Here is a 23,771-nt window from a genome sequence, read left to right as displayed (position 1 = left end):
ATGCCAGCTGGCACTCGAGCCTCTCAGCATGCTTAGCTCAGACTACGGTTCCCAGAACTGGTATGATGAGCACTGGCAGCGAAAAATGCTCCCGGGTGGGGTGAAGCCCCTAAATGGTGGGGCACATTTTAGCGCTATTGTGGAAGGGGGAGAGTGCGATGTAAAGGAGAGGTGGAGAAAGGGCAGTAGCAGGCAGCAAAACACGCATTCTGCATCCGCTGCAGTAACTTAACCATCACAGCTCACGCTGTCATGCAGCCGCCACGCGCTTAGGATTCTTTAAAAATTTAGCCAACTGTTCAAGAACATGTGAAATAGACTCGGTTTATCGGAACAGTCGTGTCCTCCAAGTAGAATTTTGATATTTTCATCAGTTCTCTCAATTTTTGTTCAGTTTACCTTTAGGGGTTGCATTCCTTGCCAACAAGTAACTCTTCGAGAAATTTATGAGAAACAGTGACCATAATCACTGCTATCAGCAGAACACAGTACATAAGCAGCATTTTGTCATACTGTCCACATCCTTCACAATGATGAGGTGAATTTAGTAAGACCATACAGTGGTGATGTTTTTTTACAATAGTGATTGATTGTTAGTGGCTACACACACTGCTAAATCTGTGACAAGCAGTTAACTAGGTAGCAATTGCTTGTCATCAACCTCTTATTAATTTAGGCTACATGACGCAATTCACAGAAATAGGCTATTCAAGAGCCAACAGGCTTGTCTAGAGCACTGTAATGGAGCACTCCAGCCTATACAAACGACGTTTGCTGATAACACCTGTTTGAAAGAGCCCGAATTATATCATGCGTGGCCGCTAAGGATGAATGCTCAAGTGTGGGCTATCTCAAACTACTTGTTATCGCTATACACGCCACCAGGGCAGTGTGCTGACATCTGTACATACGTTAGGCATCCTGCACCCGGACAATAATCCGTTTCAAAATAAACATGTGTGATGATGTAGGGTGGAGTGGTATATTGTATTTCAGTAGTTCAATTTGAGACTTCATTAACAAAATGAGCAAATAACTCAAATAAATTTAGTTTCATGACAGAGACAGAAGATCAACACACAGAATCTGGCATGACTCTCAAGTTTCCAGCAACGCTAACATGCCAAAGCCACTTCCTTACTTTTCAATTTCATGATTGTAATGATTACATGAATTAGTTGGAAGGTTAGCAGCGAAATACTTTGTCAAATTTCTGATTGCCATGTTTCCAAACAAACTTATGCAATATCTTGCTAAATGAGCATTCAGTTAGCTAATTAAAATGAACGATTTGTTTTTAAAAAGTACGGCCTGTGTCAAAGCGAGGGCACACTAAAAATGAAACGAATTTGACATAAGACTAAGGTAATACTAGCATTTTTTTAACTATAGGTTCAACGATATAGTAAAGAAAATGATCCCTGAAAAGTGAATGCACCCTTGAACACTTTTTAAGATCCCCTGTTTTATGTCTGGGTAGCGTAGCCTGAAGGGTTGATAGTCAAATATAGCAACAATGGTTGCGATATAGCTCAGCTTTCATCTGTAGTGTTTTATGACTTTCGAAGCTTCCACCCATTCCATCAGAAGCCTTTATTCTCTGGCCCATGCAAATTTGCTAATACATGTCAACTCTTCATTTATAATTGGTATTCCATTCAGCGGGCAGCGTGCCTGCTGTGGTAATTTGTAACAAGCCTCAACGACTGCAAACATCCATTCTTGACACATGGCCATGTAAACACACATGTAATTTGCCTAAGCAATATTAACAAGTCTCTACAGTCGCCCACCAATTTATTGAACGCTGCAGGGGCGAGATAGTGTCCGACAAAACGAATTCACGTAAAAAAAGTCACTTCATTTACCAAGCGGCTTGAAAAGCTGGCCAATCAGTTTCTCGGGTGCTCTACGCTTCCATCCAAAAGCTCAGCTTGCACGTCGGTGATGGTGATGTTCTCGCTGTAAACAGCAGAAAGCACCACGAGGGCTTGCATTAGTTCATAGGTTGTTGGCAGCACAGTCACTGGTTGCTCATTGTGGGAGCCCGAGTCATCATCTTCCAGCACCTGGTGAACTATTTTGACCTCAGTAAGTCCGGCACAGAGCTTGGTCTCACTGTCACCATTAGTGAACTGTGCCAGTGTCACTTCCATGACCGACCATATGCGAAACTGCAGGCGACTGATGACCAACTGCCTGCCTCGCGGTACTGTGCAGCAAGCAGTGCCTGCTGTCAAGGCTGCATGCGAGATGAGCTGACGATACACATGCAGTGCGGGTAGGGTGGCTAACGTGGGTTCAGGGCTACAGAAAAACAAAATGGCAGCAATGCTGTTTGCGTTTTCAGTGGTTTTTGGTAGCTGTACGCTTACGATTAAAGAAAAAGTTAGGAAAATCAAATGAGAAGGGTTTCAAATACCCAGAATTTTGGTTGATGTTATACACTGACTCTATGGAGCATGCAACTGTGACATGGCAGAGACCAGATATTTAGGGTGGTCCAAATAATAGGACGTTTGAAAAAATGGTCGGCGACTGTATACACAAGCAACTTTATTGTCATGCTTTCACTTCCAATTTTAGCCTTGCATAAGTGCAAATTAAATATTAAAGTAAACAATACGCTTACAAGTGCTTTGATTTATACAATATTTGTACAAATGGCTCTTTCACTTCAGAGGTTCTTCGGCAACATCCGTTCATTTGGAGGACATGAAGATCACCCCACCATAGTGAACTTCTCCTACATCTTTCGGCTCTTGACCATCTATGCCCCAATGAAAGCAGCAATCAAAGGCAATGTAGAAGCCCAGGAGGATATCTGCCAGTTCTTTCAGGTGTGCTCGAGGCTGGTGTCAAAGACAATGAGTGCCACAAAGAAAAGCTCCACGCACGCTTAGAGAAAAAGCTTGAAGAGCTCTGCTTTGATCTGCAAGACACGAGCACAATGGCTGCGCTTCCCAGCACAAGCAAGGACCACCCATACAGCAAGGCAACTGCAGAAGACTGTGTAGTATATTATCTTGCTGGCTACATTGTGCACAAAATCTCAAAGAAAAAAGGCTGTTTAAACTGCTTAGCTGACATTCAAACTGACGCTCCACATATGCCGGCAGCATGGGTAACATTTGCTAGGTCATTTAAAGAAATGAGCCTGAAGCACCCCACAGAGAAGATGTTCCTGTCACTGAGAAGCATAGAAAGCACTGTCTCAAGCGCACTTAACCGCTTTCAACTGTGCAGTGACATTTTTTGGGAACTTCTCGATGCTCTAGAGTTAACAAAGTTTCCAAAACTCGGGTGTGCAGAACACAAGGACAACTTTACAGCAACCGTGCTTAGGACATACACAATGCTACGAATGCATTTTTTTGCTAGAGACATGTCAAAGAAGCTGAGCAAGTCAGTAGAGACTGCGCATGCACGCAAAAGAGCAAAGCTCATGTAATTTTGAATAAGCAAACCTGTATCGAAATACAAGAATTTTGTTCCCCCAGTCCAACTGTGCCCAACATAGCCAGGAATGGAACCCCTGCACGTGTGCTTAGCAGCGAAATGCCGCGCTTACTCAGCCACCAAGTGATTGACAAGCAAAACCTGTGCTGTAGCTGTGCAACAGCTGGCTTTGATAGTGCTACTTTCCTCTTCCATATTGTAGTGTTTGTAATCTTCATTAAAGGGCCCTTCAGCAGCTTTGTGAACTGCAAACAAACAAGTGAGGCACCTACATCACTTGGCAGCAATTGCATCGGCAAAGTGAAATGTGTTTGCAAGGCCTGAAAATTATAAAAATCGGAAACAAAAAGCTGCACACCTTTCCATTTCTGGGAGCCATGCTGTGTGAGCGTGAAGGATGACAAGTATGCATTCCTACGTCCTAGGCGTTCCTGGGAAAGCCACTGACCCTGGGATGTGGTTTAGTTTTTCATCTGAAGTGAAGCACTCAATGCCAGCACTGAAAGTGTACCAAGAAGCAAATTAGAAAGAGAACAAACAAAAAAAGAAGGCAATTCTAGCCACGTCACCATGACGTGCTCTCTTTCCTCAAAACTTGAGAGGATGCAAGGCTAACCAAACCAAAGAAGGACGCTCTGGCACACTACACAAGGCAGTTATGTGCGAGCACTTCAAGTTGAAGGTTCAGATGAGAGTTTCACAGATGTAATACTTGTACTAATCGACGAAGCTGATGAAAGCACTTAAGAAAAGGAGCAATGTTGTGTCACGACATCCTTTGAAATGATACAAGAACACAGTTTCATTCATGCATTAGTCATGACATCACCTGGAACATGAAAAATGCTTCACACCTTGGGGAGGCTGCTGCCCTATATACATAAGGTGGCTACTGCAAAAGTGTGTTGACTGGTAGAACTGTGTGCACTTCCATGGCAACACAGCAAAAGTGTAGGCTAAGATTTGCAACTTACACGATGTCCTTCATAAGTAGTTGCAAGCTAGGCACTCTTCTGTAGCAGTATAATACGTTGATTTTTTATTCGCTGTTTTTTGTTTCCTGAGAAAGAATTTTTTGTTGCCTTGCATTCACTGCTCCACGTTTTCCTAGATAATGTAACGCGTTCACCAGTGCATGTTTTGTCCGGAGAACTTCTGTTTGTTTCTTGTACTTATAATAATGCAATTTCATATGCAATATTGTGTTGCTTGCTTCTGCTTTATTATCTGTATTGAATTAGTGCTGCAAACCATGCTTGTGTTGTGTTGCATAATAAAGTCTTTGCAAATGCTCTTGTACATCTCCCCTTATGGAATGCATATAGGGGCCTGGAATAAACTTGTTCCACATGGCAACAGAAGTGTGACTGGCTCACTTATGATAAGGAGACCAGTTCAGCGCTGGCCCATCATAGCACTGACCCTTGCAATGTCATGTTTTTCATTGGCTTGCTTTATTTAGCATGGTGTGCAAGGAATACATTATACACATCAGCGTGTCACATTTGCAACTGCTGGGATGAAGTCGAATGCTGGGGTGCTTCCAGCTTTAAACTCTATCCTCTAATATTGAATGGTCGCTCTAAATAAATTCTTTGACAGCTGCATTTGCTTTCTGTGCAAAATTAGGTCTCTTTTATCAAAATATCTCAAATTATTGTCTGCAAACACGTACCTTAGGTACTGCAAGCCTTTAGGTATACTGTCTATAAACGCCTACAACAAACTTTGTTGCAAGTAACACTTTCACTTCAACAGTCTCAACCACATTCAGTTACCTTTTGAACAAGATATAAGCCAAAGGCCCCTGTTAGGTATCTTACATTTGATTGCCGCACTTAGGTATCTTACATTTGATTCTCATGCAGTGAAGGCAATGCTCGCCTTAAATAGAATCATTTCAGTGAAGCAATTGTTACCACTGTCATTAACCTTCATACTGCTGAGATCACAGGCACGTTAACAGAACATTTAAAAAAGGGTAACTGATATGGAAGGAGACAGATCAGCGGATGATTCAGGCCCAAGCAAGCTAGCATGCCTTAATGTGTCAACTTTAATGGTATCACTCAGTACTGATGTCTGTTGCAGCAGAATTTACTTTGCGACGGTGAATCCTTTGAACTTCTGCGTTGCCCTCTTCCATCCTTTGTTTACATTCTAACAAAGGCTACCCTGGAAAGGTAAGAAGTGCCGCTACCACGTATCACTTTGCATATTTACTGATACCCAAGAAAAAAGCAGCAGTGGGTGCGAGTTGGCAATAAACAAGGCCTCCAATGGTGATAACAATGGGTAAAAAATCAGCTTTATTTCTGGTATTTTGTGCTAAAATCTGAATAATAGAAAACCTTAGGCCAGTGAGGAAGGCAATGAATGCATGCATGAATCAAACAAAGGTGCAGGCCAGTGGCTACTTTGTCTAAAGCAGAACATTCAAGTAATGTCAGATAATGTCATCTATATTATATAGATATACTGCTGCATACATTCTGCAACTAACACAAGAAACATCACAGAATTCGCATGTGATAAAACCCACCTCAGTTGAAAGATGCTGCTGTTGAAGCTGAGCATTCGTGCTAAAACACTTCAGATCATCTCTGCAATGCTTTAAGAAAACATGCCGACGCCTGCGACAAAAGTAATAAAAATGAGTCCAATGAGCACAACTAACGAACATTATTTTAAACCTCAGCACTTGAGAAAATATATGGCAGAGTGACGCATAGCACTTCGACAACAATAAAGTTTGGTGCTTACACGTCTGACATTACGGAGCATAACAGCAAGAAATAGCGATGGGGTCATTCTGTAGAACTCTTAACACTCAAGATTTTGGAAAGATTACGAAACATGTACGACGCTCACTGCAACTAAAGTAAGAGCACCACTGATTTTTTTTAACAGTCTACAATGTCTTAGTGTATGACCTAATTAATTCGGGTAGCGAATACACCGCTCGTCATTTTTTCAGCAGCTGTAAGCTAGCGTCACATCGACACGCCGCAGCCTCCTCTTCACCTAAGCGATGTTTATAGTAAGTCCTCATTTCAATTTTGCCGAGCATCGCACAATTGGCCATGCGTTTTACCACCGCTTAGGCTACAACGAAGTGCCAACAGAAGCCGTGCAAATGGTACATGTAGGAACACGCATGCAACAGACACCTATCAGTTGTTAGTTTCGATAGAGCACGGTAGCAGCCTTGCAAAAAACTGAAGGAAGCGCACCGCAGCCCTGTCATCTTTAAGAAACTGAGCTTGTGAATTTCTTACAGCGCAACGTCCGCGCGTCACAATGTAGAACAATGATGACATGGCGATTCTAGTAAAAACCCAAAGCAAAAAAAAATATTTTTTAGACCTCTGTCCTAGTGTCCGCCCAACTTTTCGCGCCAAGGACGGTGTCTTTAATGCAAAACCACACTCAAAATAGCAAAAGCGTCTTCTTTTTTTGGCAACAAGACCAAGTTAAGCGAAGCAATGTAAGTTACACTTACCGAAAACAATTTCGATTCCCCTGGATCAACGCTGCATCCCGGTTGAATCCGCTTACCGCTCGCTATTCTGCCAAAAATGTAAGGCATCGTGTGCTCTTCATGATTCTGTAACCTCCGGACTTTGGCTGCACCGTCCATTACGCTATGCAGCGGCGACGGCTGCGGGTAACAGAAAAAAAAAAACGTCCACCACACGAAACCGCCGCTGCTCTACAGCTGCTCTGCGCGCTGCCATGTTGTTGCGCGTGCGGCGGCGCTCACGGCACGGCTCTGCGCAACACAAAACACAAGATATGGCGTATTAGTTAGTATTTTGGTTGATAGATGACGCGACAAGCAGTCACTCCCGCAGTTTCGGCCAATGCGTGTCCGGATTTTGATACTGGGGCCATGGGGAGTTTCGCAACTGGTATGATGAAGAACTCTGGCTGCAAACAGGTGCAATGGAAGCTTGCAAGTGAGCATAAGCGGGGTTCGTTAGGTGATCTGTGTTCATCGACAGAATGAAACGAAGACAGCGGTGCGTTGGAATATTTTTGTTGATTTGCCCGTACTATCACCGAAAAGAAGTGTGCAAGTGAGTACCAACATCGCAAGTGGGTCTCTCATCGCGATAGCTGCCTTGACAGTGGACGACGGGACCTTCAAGTCTTCAGCAAGAAGAGTCGCTTGAAAGCAAACTGCGATTGGAAACAGTACGTAAAATAAGTGGCCCATTTCTAAAAATGCGTTGCATACATGGTCGGTATTTCGGTTGCCTACTATTACGATACAGTCGCACCGAAGATTTGCGTCTAACACCGTGCCCGTCGGCGTCTACGGCGGGAGTGTTTTCGCGTTTTGAATAGTGTGATTACGGTGACAAAAATCAGCCTGCACAGTTTTGCCTCGGCAACAGACGCGTTCATGTCTATTATGCGACTGACAGCGTGATTTTCAATTTGCAAAACAAAAAAAAGCATTCTTGACCACGGGAGTAACGAACGCGTTCACCCGTTTGTATAATCACAAGTGAGACGCCTCTCCGATGTCGTGGCCAAGATATCTGCTGCCTTCGATGCCTTCGCGTCCCCTGACAAAATGACGTGGCGGTCTCCAGAAAGTTACAGCGTCTCCAAATGTAGGAAAAACGACGATGTGGACCCTGTGCAACGAAATTCAGAAAATGGCTTCTTACTTTGCGTAAGATTTCCGATTGCGCAGTTACTGCTGGGCCGTGGCTTTCTTTTTTCTTTGAAAAGCAAAACCGACGCTTAAAAACGATTCCTGCGTTCCTCGCAATACAAAAATATTCTATCGCTTTCCCAAAAAATAATGTAAACAATATTAAATGGTGCTCGCTTTGCAGGTGGACTTCAACCGTCGCAATTAGCGTTATATAATTTGATTTGCAGAAGAAGCTCAGCAACGATTCCGGTATTTGTGCTGCATGCTTATGTATATCAGTCATGTGGTAGATTTCAACTACATCTGTGAAGAAACTATCTGCATAAATTCCCAAATAACATAATGAGCCATGATACTCGTGTGGAAACGCACGTTTTATGCGCACGTGAAACCAAAACCGAAATTTGCCGCGAACGGACTACTTGGCGTAGTAACACATGTGCAGAAGCTCCGCCACGTAGCTTTAGCCGTGCCACAGAAAGTTGTCGCCAAGTATAGTGCACGGATTGCGCTCGTCAGCTCAAAATTGTCAAACCTGGTGAGGGGCCCTTTAAGGAACGAAACGCAGTCGAACGTTACTATGCGTTCAACAACGCAATTTTTTTTTCTGCAGAAATGTAGGTACATGGTCAGTGTTGCAAAATAGTGCGAAACGGAGCAAACTTGGAGCGTGCAAGATTCTTTCGAAGAAGTGGAAACCGAGGTGGGCATCGAGGGCACGTGCACGTGGGGTTAGCCGTTCGCCTTGTACTGCCATTAAAGGAGCAGCCCTTACGCAGTAAAGACGATATGAACCCGGGTCTCGTTTATTACAGTCCGTAAATTTTTTTCTGTGTTTTACGGAGATGTTACGTAAGCCGACAGAATGCTCTTTATGTGGTTCCAGTGTTGACATCAGCATACGGACAGTAGATGCACCATCGCAATGGAAAATTCAGTTTACTAGCCGGGATCCCATTCATCAAATAAGTTTCACTTGCACGTTACTGTCCAGCTTGACTCGTGAAATTTATGCGCGCGCGTAGCTCATGCATTCTTGTGAGACATTCGAAGATTTTAGAAAGGCATATTTCTTCGTGTTTGATAAATATAAGCAATCTTGAGGTAGAGAATTTGAGGTATACAAACATTACAGACATGAAAAAGTGGTTATGTCAAATGTGCGACATGCACGTCGTCTTCACCGGATGATAAAGCAGCGCAAAAGGCGTAAGAAGGCATGCTTCTTCTCCAAGTTCAGGCAATCAGAGCGTGCTGAAATGGGCAGACCACAAAATGAACACATAACAATACCAACCCAGGCGGGAACATACGGACTAGGATGCCTGAACGACACAGAAATATAGAAGTTCATAGAAGTTGGCGGGCATAATGTGACAGCGAAGTTTCGTACTGTAAGCTTCAAATTGCAATAGTGTGTGGCAGCTGTCCATAAATATACGATAGTAACACTAGCGATGAAACAAAAATGTGTCAGTATGTGAAATAAACCTGGAAAAAGTTAGAAAGATCACAGCATATCCACGGGGGTGAATGATGATGAGTCGTGCGAAGCTCCAGAGGGAATCATCGGTAAACCGTGAAAACTCTTCCGTCAAATTCGCCCAGTACATCATATAAAGAGTGCGAAACACCGCGGTGAGGTTATTATCGAACCAAAGTCGATCACACACGTCGCAACTGTGGCCAAACGAATGAGCGAGAAATTCCCGCTCAAACCGCGCGTCGGCTCCTTGAATGTGAGACCACTGGCGCCGTTGGTCGCCGCTTCCCGCGCACGAGCACCATCAAGGTCTGCCAGGCGGCGCGCTCGGTTCGCCGCCGCTTCTCGGGCTCGCCTTTCGGGGTCCGATGCTCGCAGTGCACGTTGCGCCGCGGAGTCATTGGCGCGCACAGTCACGGAGTCTGCCAGGCGCCGCGCTCGCTTGCCGCCGTTTCTCGGGCTCGCACCGCGGGATCCTGGCGACGAGCACGAGCCGCCGCGGCCCTCCGCACCCGCCGCTCCGCTTCGTCCATGCCCCACCAACGATCCGACACGTACGGCGACGATCCAGGAGACTGAGAGAGGCACTCGTTCCCCGCGCACCCAGGCACAGCCCGCGCAGCAGCCAATCGGAGAGTAGCGGCACTTCCACCGCCATTTAGTGGCGATTCACACAAGCACACTATTGCCCACACTTCTATTGGACCAACACAGATTGTGTACAGCACCATCTAGATATCATCAGTCAACTGCAGTTTGTATGTACTTCTATGCGACAGCGCCATCTATTATACTGTTCGGGAGATTGCCGACTGCCGGTTACGCCTGACGGGACAAGGTTAGACTAAGAGGCGCTACGCCCTAAAATGTAAATTAAGCGTACAGGGGCGCTTATCGAGGCTTCTAATTTAGGACGGTTGGGATGTGTTGCGAAATCGTGAGAAATGTACAAGGAAACTTCTGCCTAGTCTTCTTCACCAAATCGGAAGGGCTTGTTAGATTGTTGTTCGGGTGGGTGTACAAAATGCATTCTGAGTGAGATAGCAAGCAGAGAGAAGTCCATTTCGCCAGAACGGTGACAGCACGCCTCCGCAAAATGCGCAAGATGTCAAATCAACCGCTTGATTCAAGAAAAACGACGCCTTCCTGGCACCCACGACAAGCCAGTTTGGCGTATTTAGAAATGAGAAGTAATAAACCTGGACACACGTATTGCCTAAGAAATGGTAAAGGCCGAGTGCGCAGCACACGAAGTGCTGCGTACGAGAGGGAGTACAAGAAGACGCGTCAGTCAGGTATTTAGATATGAATTAAAATCAAATCCCCATTCTCCTAATTATCTTTTCATTACGCAGCTGAAATGGCAGTACGTGTCTCCCCATTGACCGCACCGGAACTCGCACGGCGGCGTCTACCGATGGACAGATGCTGGAGCGTGCCGTTCGCCTCAGCATTCTCGGCCTTCTGTTGGTCATGAACAGCTCGTGTTACGGCTTCCTCTACGTGCTCTTCATGAAAAAGTACGGGATCGACCATGCGGAGGCCGCCTGGCCCGCGAGTGCACTGGTCATCGCTGGAAGCTGTGTGTGTATGTCATCAATCTTATTGAACTAAACAAGCTCAGTTAGGGCGCCAAACGTTGTATAGAAAGATCTCCTGCATCGTATATTTGAGCAAACGCAGGTAATGTGGCTTCAATTTTTCGGGAGACATCCACAAGTATTGACCACCAGTGCGTCACACCCTACGACGTCTTCGTTGAGTTGTGCAAAGCGTGAATACGTGAACTTTTTGCGACACTTTCCTTGCTGCTAGAGAGTAGTTATCGGGAGTAGTTATACCATGCCGCTCCTGTGAGTACAAGGAAGATGTTATCGAGTGGAATTGTTGGTCGTTAGCATATTGCCACTCGCGTATGCAGTACATATGCAGCTCTACCACGCTTGACTTGTTAGGGCAATATGCAAATAATTCTGTTACAAAAACCGTCTCAAATGCTTCGAAATTTCAGAGCATGGTTTTTTTAAGACCTTGTCTGTTTTAAGATTTTTGTCTGTAGCGTACTTCAAGAGGTGACGTGTTGTTACGTATTTTATGGCACTAGTAAATACGCGGTCACAAAAGGGGAAACGTTGCTGTCGGAGTTGTTAAGATGTTCCATTTGGTGTTGAAGTATCATAGCTATATCTCGCTCCTTCGGCGGTGCACTGTCCGCTCGAGAGTAATCATGCAAGAGGGCACCGCGCTTTCACCTCACTATGACGTGAAGTGGCTGCAATGCTTCAGGCCAGCGAACTAGATGAGACTATAAAAAATACGCGATATAATTCTGAGTCACGCTTTGGTGCGGGACTTCACATTATCGTTGGCCTCACGCAGCTCTTTGACAAACGCGTAAGCCTCAGTAAAAAGTCGTTTTTACACTTTCACGCCATGGACACGCTACACCGTGAGTGGGAATCGAAGCCGTGTCTTCCTGTTTTGCTGTGGAATGCCATATCCGTAAGGCACCAGGATGCGTCTGAACTCACTTGCAGCCGTAAGGTTCTCTCGGAGATGTGGCGGAAGTGTCATTCATAGCAATTTCTTAGTGCTTAAAAACTATCCGAACCACCATAGCAAATTCCAACTTCATAACCACACGCCTTTTACTTAAATTTCTGAACTCAAGTTCACTAACTGCTACCAGTGGATCACTCAAGGAAGTACTCTTGCGGAAAACGTAAAGAAACACAAGATTTCCAATTCTGTATTGCTTTAAAACTTAATTTTTCATGTCTAACTGCCACTTTGACATTTCCCGCAGTGGATACAAGCTCTGCACCGTGAATTTTGTTATCTATCGGGCCAAATCCTACGAAGTTATCAGTTTTTACTATTCCGAAAGACAACCATCGCATAAGTACACCACATAAATCGGATTATTCTATGCAAACACAACAATTTTCTTCGTTTGTTTTTGCATGGTGGCGATTCTGTTTCTTCGCAGGTATCGCCGTTAGCGCGCTGCAAGACAAGCTGTCTGTCTTTCACATCACGCTGGTGGGAGGACTCCTGGCTTCACTTGGTCTCGTGGCTTCCACGTTCGCTCCGAACATCGCCTGGATGACTTTTACCTTCGGTGTTCTCCACGGTATAACTGAGCACATTGTAAATTGACTGAGCACATTGCAGGCCGGAATTATTCCTTTTTTTTTTCGCGTGAGCAACCCCTCTACTGGCTGCGTAGGCTGGGCAGACGGGTTCTTGTTCGTATCGTTCTTTTTTTTTTTTGCTAGATTTTCCATGGGAGAGCGAATACACTCGGAGGGGAAGGGAGTCAAAGGGGAGGGCACATATTCGGTGTGCAACACCGCGGCTACGCTTCTTGTGTAGAGGGATATAGTCGTGCTCTTCTCGCGTTTTAGAGTTTTGAGTGTGACATTTATTATGGGTGTTGAAATTGTCTGGAGCCAGATATCGAAAAGTGAAAACGTGGTCCCCCAGAAATGAGACCACTGCTCTAATATTCACAGTGGTGTCTGGTTGCTGAAAGCGCGTTTCTTGCTGGCTTAGATGAGTCCGTTGTAAGGCAACAATTAGTATGCAAATATTACTTTATGACCTTAATGAGTAAACCTCATTTCAAAAACATGACGGCCAGCTATGAAACAAGGAAGTAATTAGTTTCCGTGGTTATACTTCAAGAAATCAACAGAAATCAACACGTTGTCTACATTCATGATGAATAGCCATAATGACACACTAGTTTCTTGTGCGCAAAATGCAAACTATAGACAATTTAGTGCAAAGGAGCAGCAAACAAGATGCCAGATTAACTGGTCTTCCCATTATATAGTGTGCTGAAATTTACAGGTATACACAGAACGGCAAGTTGGCCAGGTTGGTAAAGATGCATAACTTCGAATGATGAGCGCATATAAAACGGAGGCAAAAGACAGAGACGTAGACAGCAGATATAGTCGCTTCAGTTTATACGCAGCAAGGCTATCTCTCAAAAATCGTTCGTGGTGAATATTGCTGCCAGCTGCATGGGACGCCTCAGATAAGCGAGTTATCATATCGGTCTCATGAGACGAGACCAGAAACGCTTCTATTATGATATTGCATTTCAGTAAGGCATTTCAGTAAGGCTGGTGTCATGGTCTCTAGAAGCTAAACACAGCACAGGAACACCGAGGACAACGAAAAATTCTTTATGTAAGAAACAAAAAACTATATACACAAGAAGTAGTGAAAACAAATATCCCGACGAAATCTCAAAACTAAAGAAATATTTACAGTTTCGTAACTGGTTGATGTCGTTGACCTGGCGGCTCCAGTGCTGAGACGACGACTTGTCATGTCCGCGAAGTGCGTTGCTTCACAGGAGCACGACCGTCTGTTGCACCGTCCGGTACCCGCAGTTGCCGGTCACCGCCGCGTCAGGTACTTGCGGCGGCTGTACCGCTCCTCGTCTGGTGCGCGGTCCACGGAGCGTAGCCGCAGAACATCTGCGCGTCCTCAGGAGAAGGGTCTCGCTGGTGCGAGCTGGTCACCCTCCTGGTCACGCATCCCAGGCCACAGTACGTTGCTGCGAAGGCTGGGGCACTTTTCTAGGAGCTCTGCTTGCGGACCTCAGGGGAACCCCTTGCCACGACCACCCTCGACCGCGCCTCTTCCCGAGGAATGGGAAGAGGCGTGGACGAGTAGTGCGGACGAATTCATTGTAGTACATAACGTTCGCAGAAAGTTGCTTTGTCAGAACACAAGGTCATTACTCGTTTTTTCTCTCGTTCCAGGAGCCGGAATCGGGACAGCTCTGCTGGGTTTCAGCTTGTACATCCTCTTATACTTCGACAAATATTCCGGCACCGCATTCGCGGTAATGTGGGTATTCAGAGCCGTTTCCGGAATGGCTGGTACACAACTACTATGGCACCTGGCGAATGCGTACGGCGTTGAGGGAAGCCTTCTGATAACCGGCGGTCTTCTGCTGCACGTCGTCCCATTCACAATGTTCATCAAATCCCCCAGCCCAACCCGCATTTCTTTATGTGCCTCTATACAAAAGCCAGGGAAAAACACTTATAACCCAGTTGCGAACAAAGCTTCCAGCCAACATGTTCAGTTGCCTTCGCCAAGTTCTCGAGTTTTACCAGAAGAACTGTCTGCTACTCACCGCCCGTCTGCGCCTACCAGTTCGTTTGCAAGTGTCATGGCAAGCCTGCGTACCTGGCCTTTCTACGCGGCTCTATTTTACTCTGCCATGTGTGAGTACCTATTCGTGACCTTCAACGCGACGGTGGTCGCCTACGGTGTCGACAAAGGTTCCTCGCTCGAAGACAGCAAGCAAGTTGTGATTTACAACTCCGTGGGACTTCTCGTCGGCCGGGTGGTCATTCCTTTTGCGACGGAAAAACTTTGCTATCGTCACTGCCCTGGGGTCTCGGCGAGTTTCTTAGCTGCCGCCATTTGCTTCTTTATGCTAACACAGGTGTCAACATACGCTGGTCTGGTTGCCACGGCCTCGGTAATGGGAGTTGCGCAGGGCTACGTATTGTGCATGAAGTCGGTGATCGTCGCAGACCACGTAGGCTTGGAGTGCTTCACTTTCTGCTGTGGTGTGGGAGGACTGCTGTCGGTACCGCTGTGGCTTTCTGGACCTTCCATAATCGGTTAGTGCTTTTCCTACTGAGTTTCTACTAATATCTATAAATGAACCAGAGAAGTGGTCTTTTTAAAAATTATGACGTGAGAGTGTAAGTACAGTAAATCAGACGCATCATAAATTAAGCGAAGCGCCTTGTATGAACGAGATACGGACGATGAAATGTTACGCTCTTTATAAGCCATGCTTTGTCCTGAACTTCCTATTTCAATGGTGGGTTCTGAGCTCCGCCTTCCTTATTTTTCCATCGGCGCGCTGAACATCGCTAGTGCCACACTAAGTGCCTGTTTTGTTTCAACTATGTGCCGCCTGGTGCCGCTTCAAACCCGGTCTCTCAAGTTTTACAGCGAAAGCTGTTATGAGGTCACTACAACAATAGCATAGTCTTCTACCGCCGCCGCCAGTGTACGTAACCGCTATCGCGGGAAATAAGAAAAATTAAAAAAATAAACTTTCGGCAGATCCTACGCGTTGAGCGAATCGGTTTCATGCGAAGCAGTCAGCGACTATTTCTATGCTGTGTATTATGGCTTTGAGCCAAGCGTTACGAGGCGGATAGACGGTTTTTGTATGTGTAATAGCTGTGTGCACATCGTGGGCTTACCAGGCTCGCTGACAACGCTGGCGTTTAAAGGGCAACTTATGGCGTGACGTAACGTCAGCACTCACGTTAGAGTAAATACGCCAGTATTACCGAAACTAAGTGCACTATATGATGCAATCATGTGAATATACGTAAATTTCGTTAATGTATTCCTGCTTGTAAAATTAGATAGCCAGCACCACAACCACAATTCACTTTGCACCGATATTACGCCTGCATAGGGTGTTCTTTTAAACCGGTTTCCAGACCAGGCGTGGCTCTGTGGTAGTACGCCGACTGCCACGCAGAATGCTTAGGCTTGATTCCTGCTGGGATTCTAATTTTAACACGAAAGTGTTTTATGCCGGGGTCCACCACGGCTCTACTGACGTGTTTCCGTCACGGATATGACGTTGTAAAATATAAAGACTAACAGTTGACAAAGAAAAAAAAGCAGCAAAAGTTACGTCCCCTCGCTCCACAGCGCGGGGCGCGAAACAATTCGGCCACAGACAGCACGTTCTTTGCCTTGCTAACGGCGAGCTATTTATATACACCATTTACCGATGGCGGCACTTCAGCCTGTTTTCGTTATCACTGGCGCGAGGGCGCGAAGCGCTCGAAGAGCGCGCTTTAAAGGTAATCGCCCCACGCGGATGAGCGCGCCCCTCTACAGGGTGTGGTAGCTCGTTCGCGGGCATATCTCGTGATGGCGGTGGTGTGTACGTCTTGCACTCTCACCGCAAGTTTGCGTTGAGAGCACGAAGGTCACTTCGCTCACCGCAGCGGCCGCTTTTGCGAAAGGAGCACGCTGCTCACACATTAATAAGTTACAACTGTGACAGTTAGTTCGCGCTCATTCTGTGTGTGCGCGTTCCTTGCGCCCTTTCTGCTTGAGCAACGCGTTGCAAGTTTCGAGCTCCTTGCCGTTCTTGGCGTGACATTATAATTTGCTGCTGTAACATTCATTCCTTCGCGCTTGGGGCGAAAGAATGCACCACAAACGCTCAACGACGTCTGTGAAGACACATTTCACCAGCCATGCATTCTCGATTATTTGCATTCGCTGGGTCAACGCTGCCGAACTCGGTTTTCCTTAACGTTCGCGCATTAAATTACTAATGTCTGTTCTCGCTGTTACTGGGTAGATGTAAACTCTCAATCACCTGTGGTGCATACCCGTTCACCGCGGCTCGTTGGAAACGGTTATGTGCCACACTTGTCTGGCGGAAAGAGTTTGACGACGTACGCGGCAGTATTTTCACGTTATTCATATCGTGAACCGACAGTCATATTCGTCAAATCCTCTTATGCTCCCATGTCAACTTTGGTCTACACCAAGTTACGGAAATGATCAGGAGATTCTCCCAGACGTAGGCGGCTAGATAGATAGATAGATAGATAGATAGATAGATAGATAGATAGATAGATAGATAGATGATAGATAGATAGTAGATAGATAGATAGATAGATAGATAGATAGATAGATAGATAGATAGATAGATAGATAGATAGATAGATAGATAGATAGATAGATAGATAGATAGATAGATAGATAGATAATTAAAAAAAAACATTGAGGATCGGATGCGGTTTGAACCAGGGCCCTCTGGGTGGCAGTCGAGTATTCCACCACCTAGCCACGCTGGTGCTTGAAACTCCTATACAGGCGTGTGTCGGGCAAGGAATTGTGTTAACATAGGTAATATAGCGTGGCAGAAGAGTAAAATAGCAACCAGGCGTCGCGCAATGCTACCTGCGCAACAAGTGCGTGGTTTAAAGCTTCCCACCCACTACAAAATGTTCAGCCACAATTCCTCATCGTCATCAGTCACTTGCAGCATCAACAGGGTGCACATAAAAAAAATGACATAGTGCCTCACAGACGTATATAGGGTACCTCGCTTATCCGCACAAAGACAAAGAGTGGCATAGGGGTGCTTCGCTACTTCACAAAAATATGATTTATGGTGTAGTGGATACCTTGCATGCGTGTTTGTATTAGAAGCCCCAAGAGAGTTTCGAACGGGCTCTGGAAAGGCCGCTCTTCGAGCTTTCGCTGTGACTGTGCTGCGCGTAGCGCGCAGGCCTGGCTTTTTTTTTCTTCTCCGCTACACATGCTAACCTCCCAACCGCATGCACGCGAATTTTGAGCGTCGTCGACGAGCGACAGCGACAATCGGGATACGTCGCGCTATCGCGTCGCGAAGGGAGCACCCAAGTCTTCGCGGGAGTGTCACAGTTGCTCAATTTAAAACTATTGGCTGCACGCAGATAAATTGCGAAAAATAGTTACAAAGTAGATGAATGCATCATGCTAAATTTATTATTGTCTTGTGTGAAATAAGGGAGCCATAAAAGCGCTTCGTGACTTTTTTTTTTTTTTAGCAATCTTTTTTGTAACCGCGACAGTAGTACCTGCCGTGATCTTGAGGGGGCGCCTAGAAACGTACACTACTACGTCGCACTTTGCAGCTGCGTTATGTTAGGGTTAGTCCACGAGGCGCATCTCGACAACGTTTCCTCTTGCTGTCATGGAACGTTTAAGAAAAGCCGTAGCCCATCACATCGTTGCCTCGCAATGAGAAGGGCTACTTCAAACGACGACGATGTTGACATTGCAGCAAGCTACCAACAATGCAGCAAGCTTCCCCCGAAACATCAAAACGAACCGTCAACAACAAGATTAGCGAGAAAATACGGCCGCTGCCTCGTTCTGCGCGTGAGATGTGGCTGTAAAGAAGGCGGTCTATAACTTGCATTCCTTGAAGCACGCGCCCATAAGAAGCACAAGAGCAAATTTTAACCGAAGCGAGGATCAGGGTTGCTGTTATATTGCCGGAAATCGTCATGCTCACATCCGGGCGACAAGCGATTTTTTTGCTTTTCCAGAAACCTGCGATGCGACGAGGGACGGATGGCCTTCCGCGGCAGCAAATCCTGTCGCTCGAAAATCGCGTGCATGCGGTTGGGCCTTTAGAAGGCAATTATCTCGCCTGAACGAATAACGCCGCAAACTTGCCACGACTTAAATGCGCGCGCAACGGGACAATCGGTGATGTGCGCCCGCTGCGATCTCGAACGATGCGCCCATTTAAAAGGTTGCCCCACCACGGTGGTCTAGCGCTTATGGCGCTCGACTGCTCACCCAAAGGTCGCGGGATCGAATCCCGGCCGCAGCGGCTGTATTTTCGATGGAGGCGAAAATGTCTGAGGCCCGTGTACTTAGATTTAGGTGCCTGTTAAAAAACCCCACGTGGTCAAAATTTCCGGAGCCCCCCGCTACGGCGTCTCTCATAATCATATAGTGATTTTGGGATGTTAAACCCCAGACGTTATTATTATTTAAAAGGTTGAAGTAAATAGTGAATTTAACGCAGAACTAATAAATCGATCCATTAATAGTACAAATGACTTGGCTTACAGGTAGAGTAGGTTTGAACGAACCGCCGAAATTTGTTTTAGGTTTCAAAACGAGTTGTATATGTACATTTATTCAGCACGTACGAACTGCATGCAGCCAGTATATAGGGCAGCTTGTTGCCGTTAGGCTCTGATCTGAGATTCCTGCATGCAGATAAAATACGTAACCTAAAAGCCATGACAGCGCTTTTTTACGATGGAGTGTTAGTAAAACGCCATGTTACAAGACAGCAGTGACCTCAGGCTCTTCAATTGTTTTATAGAAAATTCTGACAGTTGAAAGCGTCCTATCGTCGGTATAACAGGGGACACAGTGTTATACTGTCGAATAACTTTCTGTGTTTTTTCTACGTTTACACCTAATGGTTAGTTCACCTTACGCTGCAATCTTATAGAAGAAAAATACTTCCGAAATGACAGTTTGAGTCGAATTAACACTAAAACGCGAAGTGTCTTCGCAACGACTTTGCCCTGTTTAATACGTGATGCGTCCAAGTTGATGAAAACTTCTATATTGATGCTGTATATGGCTAAGTCCTTCCGTTTGTACTCAGAAAACTCCTAGTGCCGTCTAGGAAGCAATAACGATGTTAGTGCGTATTGCAGCAATTGGAAGCATTAAAGAAGGACAATTGCCGCCCTCTATGAAGTGGTGGAAGAAACTATTAGAGTGGAAAAAATTTGTTACCGGCGCTGAGGTTTGAACAAGGGCGCCTCAGCTTTGAATGTACCTTAACTAGTAGGCAACACACAGTCTCCTTTCATGGTATTTATGCGCAGGAGAAACGGCACTTGCGTGTAATTCAATGTAGAGAAAACTTATAGGCTATGTTGCTTCTGCTCACTAGGCTACACACCGACGCTTGCAAAGCATGAAATATCCGAACCATATGATTGCCTTGTATTTTCCACCATCATGGTTAGGACTCTCGAAAAGCTTCGTGCCTGCAAGACGAAGGAACGGCGATAGCGCGGAATTATCAAAATAATGAAAGAACCTCAAAGTGCCTTCGTATTCTTATATGAAAAGCCTTATATTGCTGCTGAGAAAATGCCTTCAAACGAATGCATTTGCGTTTAGTAGTGAAGCCGACTTTAAAGGGATGGGCGTAAACTTGGTTTTGTAAGCCGGCTTTCTCACATTTTATTATTTATTATTTATTTATTTATTTATTTATTTATTTATTTATTTATTTTATTTATTTGCACATACTCCCAGTCTTACTGGGGACTATTGCAGGAGTGAAATCAAACAAGGTGAACAGATACATTTACAGAAAATGAAAGTGAGCATGCATGACTGCAATTCCTATGCAATATAAGTAGTTAATAGGAGGATAGATCATAGTAATAACACTAAGATCAGATAAGTGGAACATGATTAATTTAGTAACAGACGCAAGAGAGTTACTAAAAGAGATTGCAAATATGAACAAAACTGACTGTGGACGGCAGTGACATAAATGAACATATCCAGAAGGCACTCAAGGGTGCCAAACTACTTAAGAAAAATACACCAAATTTAACGTGGGTGGTTCGAATGTGGTCATCAGACAAAGTTGAAATTTATTAGATCATTACTAGTAGTATACACCAGGTTAGCTTATTTCATCTAATAGCCTGCGCGAAGAAATAATTCTGAAGCAGTTGGTGTTAAAAAGGTATTCGTGAAATGTTAATGAATGCTTGTGGTGCGATTATTTAGTTTCAGATTTGGATATAAACCTACAGCTGTCACTGGCAAACGGCATGAATAAGTTGGAAGCGCATGTTTTGGAGTGTGATTTTAGCACGATTACGCAGTGTTAATAGTCCAGCTCTCGCAATTATGTCAGAGGGTGAATCAAATAACCTGTATTTGTATACAAACCTACAGGCCTTCTTTGTACACCTTTCTGCTTCTGTATTAAATTACTTGTGTCCTGAAACCAGACTACGTCAGCGTATTTTATTGTTGGTGGAATGAATGTTTTATGTGCTAACAGCTTTGTTTGAAGTAGTGTGCATGGGAGTCACCTTTTAGGAACAAATAGTCTTTTAATGCTGATGACGTAACGTACTTACATGCGCTCCCATGCAAGATCTCAAGAGAGGTACTTGTGCTGCTTGTGTGAAGTTACTTGCGTGTCATCAGTGGTGAAGGAAAAATTTCATATTTTTTTTGTTTTCAGCTTATTATTAGCAAGGCTAATATTGATTACGTGTAAAATCATCTGCCACTTCACGCACGATTCTGACCTTGAAATTAGAGCATTGTTAAGGATAATGTGATCGGCCGGTGAGTTAATCTCTTTTTGTGTTCCGATGGATCGTTAGTATAAATGAAGAATCAAATTGAAGCGAAGACGCCGCCCTGCGGTACACTTGACGTAACTACGGTTACTTCCGACGTTTGTTGATTTATTTTAGCAAAGTGTGACCGTTTTGTATATATGCGCTAATTCACTTAGTAATTGAACATTTACCTATTGTCGCCTGCAATTTTCTGACTGGATTTCGGTGTGATACCAAGTCAAATGATTTTGAATAGTCTAGTGAGATGAGGTCGATATGCTTTTGACGGTCAGTGGCTGAGGACACACGTATTAGCTCGGAAAATTGTGTAAATGTAGAGAGACCCTTACGAAAGCCGTGGTAAAATTGTGACAAGATCCTTTTTTTCAAGGTAAGTAGTGATATAATAAGAATAGTGTGTTCGATTATCTTGCATATTGTGCTCGTTAAGGATATCGGGCGATAGCTGGCGCCATCAGTTTCACTGCCTGATTTGTTTATTCGTATTATCTGAGCCATCTTCCTGTCATTAGGCAATGAACTTTTTCTTAAAATTACGGTACAAAATTATATACAGATATTTCGATCTCTATTCAGCGTATCGGGTGAGAAACTCTTTCTGTATACTGTGAGGCCCTGGTTGTTGCTTGGTCTTCATGATTTTAACAGGAGGCCAAAAATATTTGATTCTTCTATAGGAAGAGGTTCCATGACGCTGGTACATTTGTTTGTGTAAACCTACTTATGCCTCTACGGCGGTCTCATCGTCGATGTGTAGTGGTAGACTACGCGCGGTGGTTGGAACGTTGATGGGCATGTTCGCAACTTCACCTTACAAAGCAAGCTGCTCTCCTACGAGTCGCCTCTGGACCGTGTGCTGAACAGGTTATCTGGCAATCATCCACCAAAGAGTGGAATGGCTCCTCAATTTTTTCAAGCTTGTTGCACATGACCAAGCTTCGCGATCTTACTGAATCGAATTTCGTCATTCTTTGCAGGTTTCTTCCGAGACAAGAACGGATCGTACGACTACCTTTACGTCATGCTTGCCGTCCTGTGTCTGCTTCATGCAGTGCTGCTGGGCTTACTTAGTTGGCGGGAAGTAATTCTGAGAAGACAGCGGCGGGAACAGATATTCCATGAAGTGGACATGCCAGAGTTACAGCATATGAAGGAACCCTGCACCATGTAATGACTCAAACACCAGTGAGCAGCGGTTGTATTTACCTTCAGTTGAAAGAAACTCCAGCTGCCGGGGAAACTGCAACACACAGAACAGCGAACGGCAACAAAAGACGAATCTGGCCCGCTATAGAGTCCAATCAAATAGGGCGTGTCTTATCTGTCAGCACCTCACCTAAATTTTACACGAGCGTTCATTGATAATGATTTGTAACATCGAATATTATTTGTCGAGTTTAAGGTCAATCGAGGGCGTGTTGCAAAGTCCCAATGAAAGCATTCCAGATGTCCTGAAGAAGTTGGGGGATGCTGTTGGCGAAGCTATCACAAGTGCTGATATAGAAGTGTGCCACAGAGTAAACACCAGAGAGAAAAGAACACTAACATTATCGTACAATTTCAAAGGCGGAGCAAGCGCGACCAAGTGCTAGAAAAAGCGCGAAAGAAGCGATTGACCAACAATCATCTTGGTCTATCATCAGGAGAAGCCCCGAAGACCCGCCAATTTACATTAATGAGCACCTCTGCCCACATCTCAAGAACTCTTGGGAAAGACGACTGCACGCAGGCGCGAATGTGGGTGTAAATACGCATGGTCAAAAAACGGATCCGTTTACGCTCGTCGAACTGACACATCACCTGTCTTGCTAGTTCAGCGCGAAAGCGATCTTGACAAGATCACCGCGTAACATCCCGTGACGTTCTAACCATCACTACTGCGTCCGAACGATGGCGAACGATGCGATTCTCCCTGCGCACGTTGCGCAAATTACAGCAGATATAAAAACCAGTAAATCGGTTAAACTTTTGCATATTAACGCTAGATCAATCAGATCAAAAAGTGATGACATAATGACATTTATCTATTCTTGTAATACAGCGTTCAATGTAGTTATGTTTACCGAAACATGGTACGATGATGACACTGAGCATCTTGTGATGCCCGGGTACAACCATTTCTTCTTAAATCGCAAAGAAAGTAGAGGAGGGGGTGGCCTTGCAAACTAATTTTTCTGGATTTCAGCTGGTTCGTGACTACACTGTTGCC

At 45.0% G+C, this 23,771-nt stretch overlaps 1 protein-coding gene across 1 annotated transcript; it reads left to right on the top strand.

Moving 5' to 3' along the window:
* Positions 1-11,036: 11,036 nt before the first annotated feature.
* On the top strand, positions 11,037-22,982 carry LOC119377923 (monocarboxylate transporter 10). The gene is made up of 4 exons (XM_037647214.2): positions 11,037-11,199; positions 12,601-12,744; positions 14,393-15,268; positions 22,540-22,982. Exons 1-4 carry the CDS (start codon positions 11,037-11,039, stop codon positions 22,731-22,733), a joined length of 1,377 nt encoding a protein of 458 aa, XP_037503142.1. The 3' UTR covers positions 22,734-22,982.
* The last annotated feature ends 789 nt before the right edge of the window (positions 22,983-23,771 follow it).

The sequence above is a fragment of the Rhipicephalus sanguineus genome, unplaced genomic scaffold (assembly GCF_013339695.2).
Source record: "Rhipicephalus sanguineus isolate Rsan-2018 unplaced genomic scaffold, BIME_Rsan_1.4 Seq621, whole genome shotgun sequence".
Classification (NCBI taxonomy): domain Eukaryota; kingdom Metazoa; phylum Arthropoda; class Arachnida; order Ixodida; family Ixodidae; genus Rhipicephalus; species Rhipicephalus sanguineus.
Note: the sequence above shows the minus strand (reverse complement) of the source record. Positions and strands in the feature narration are given on the sequence as shown.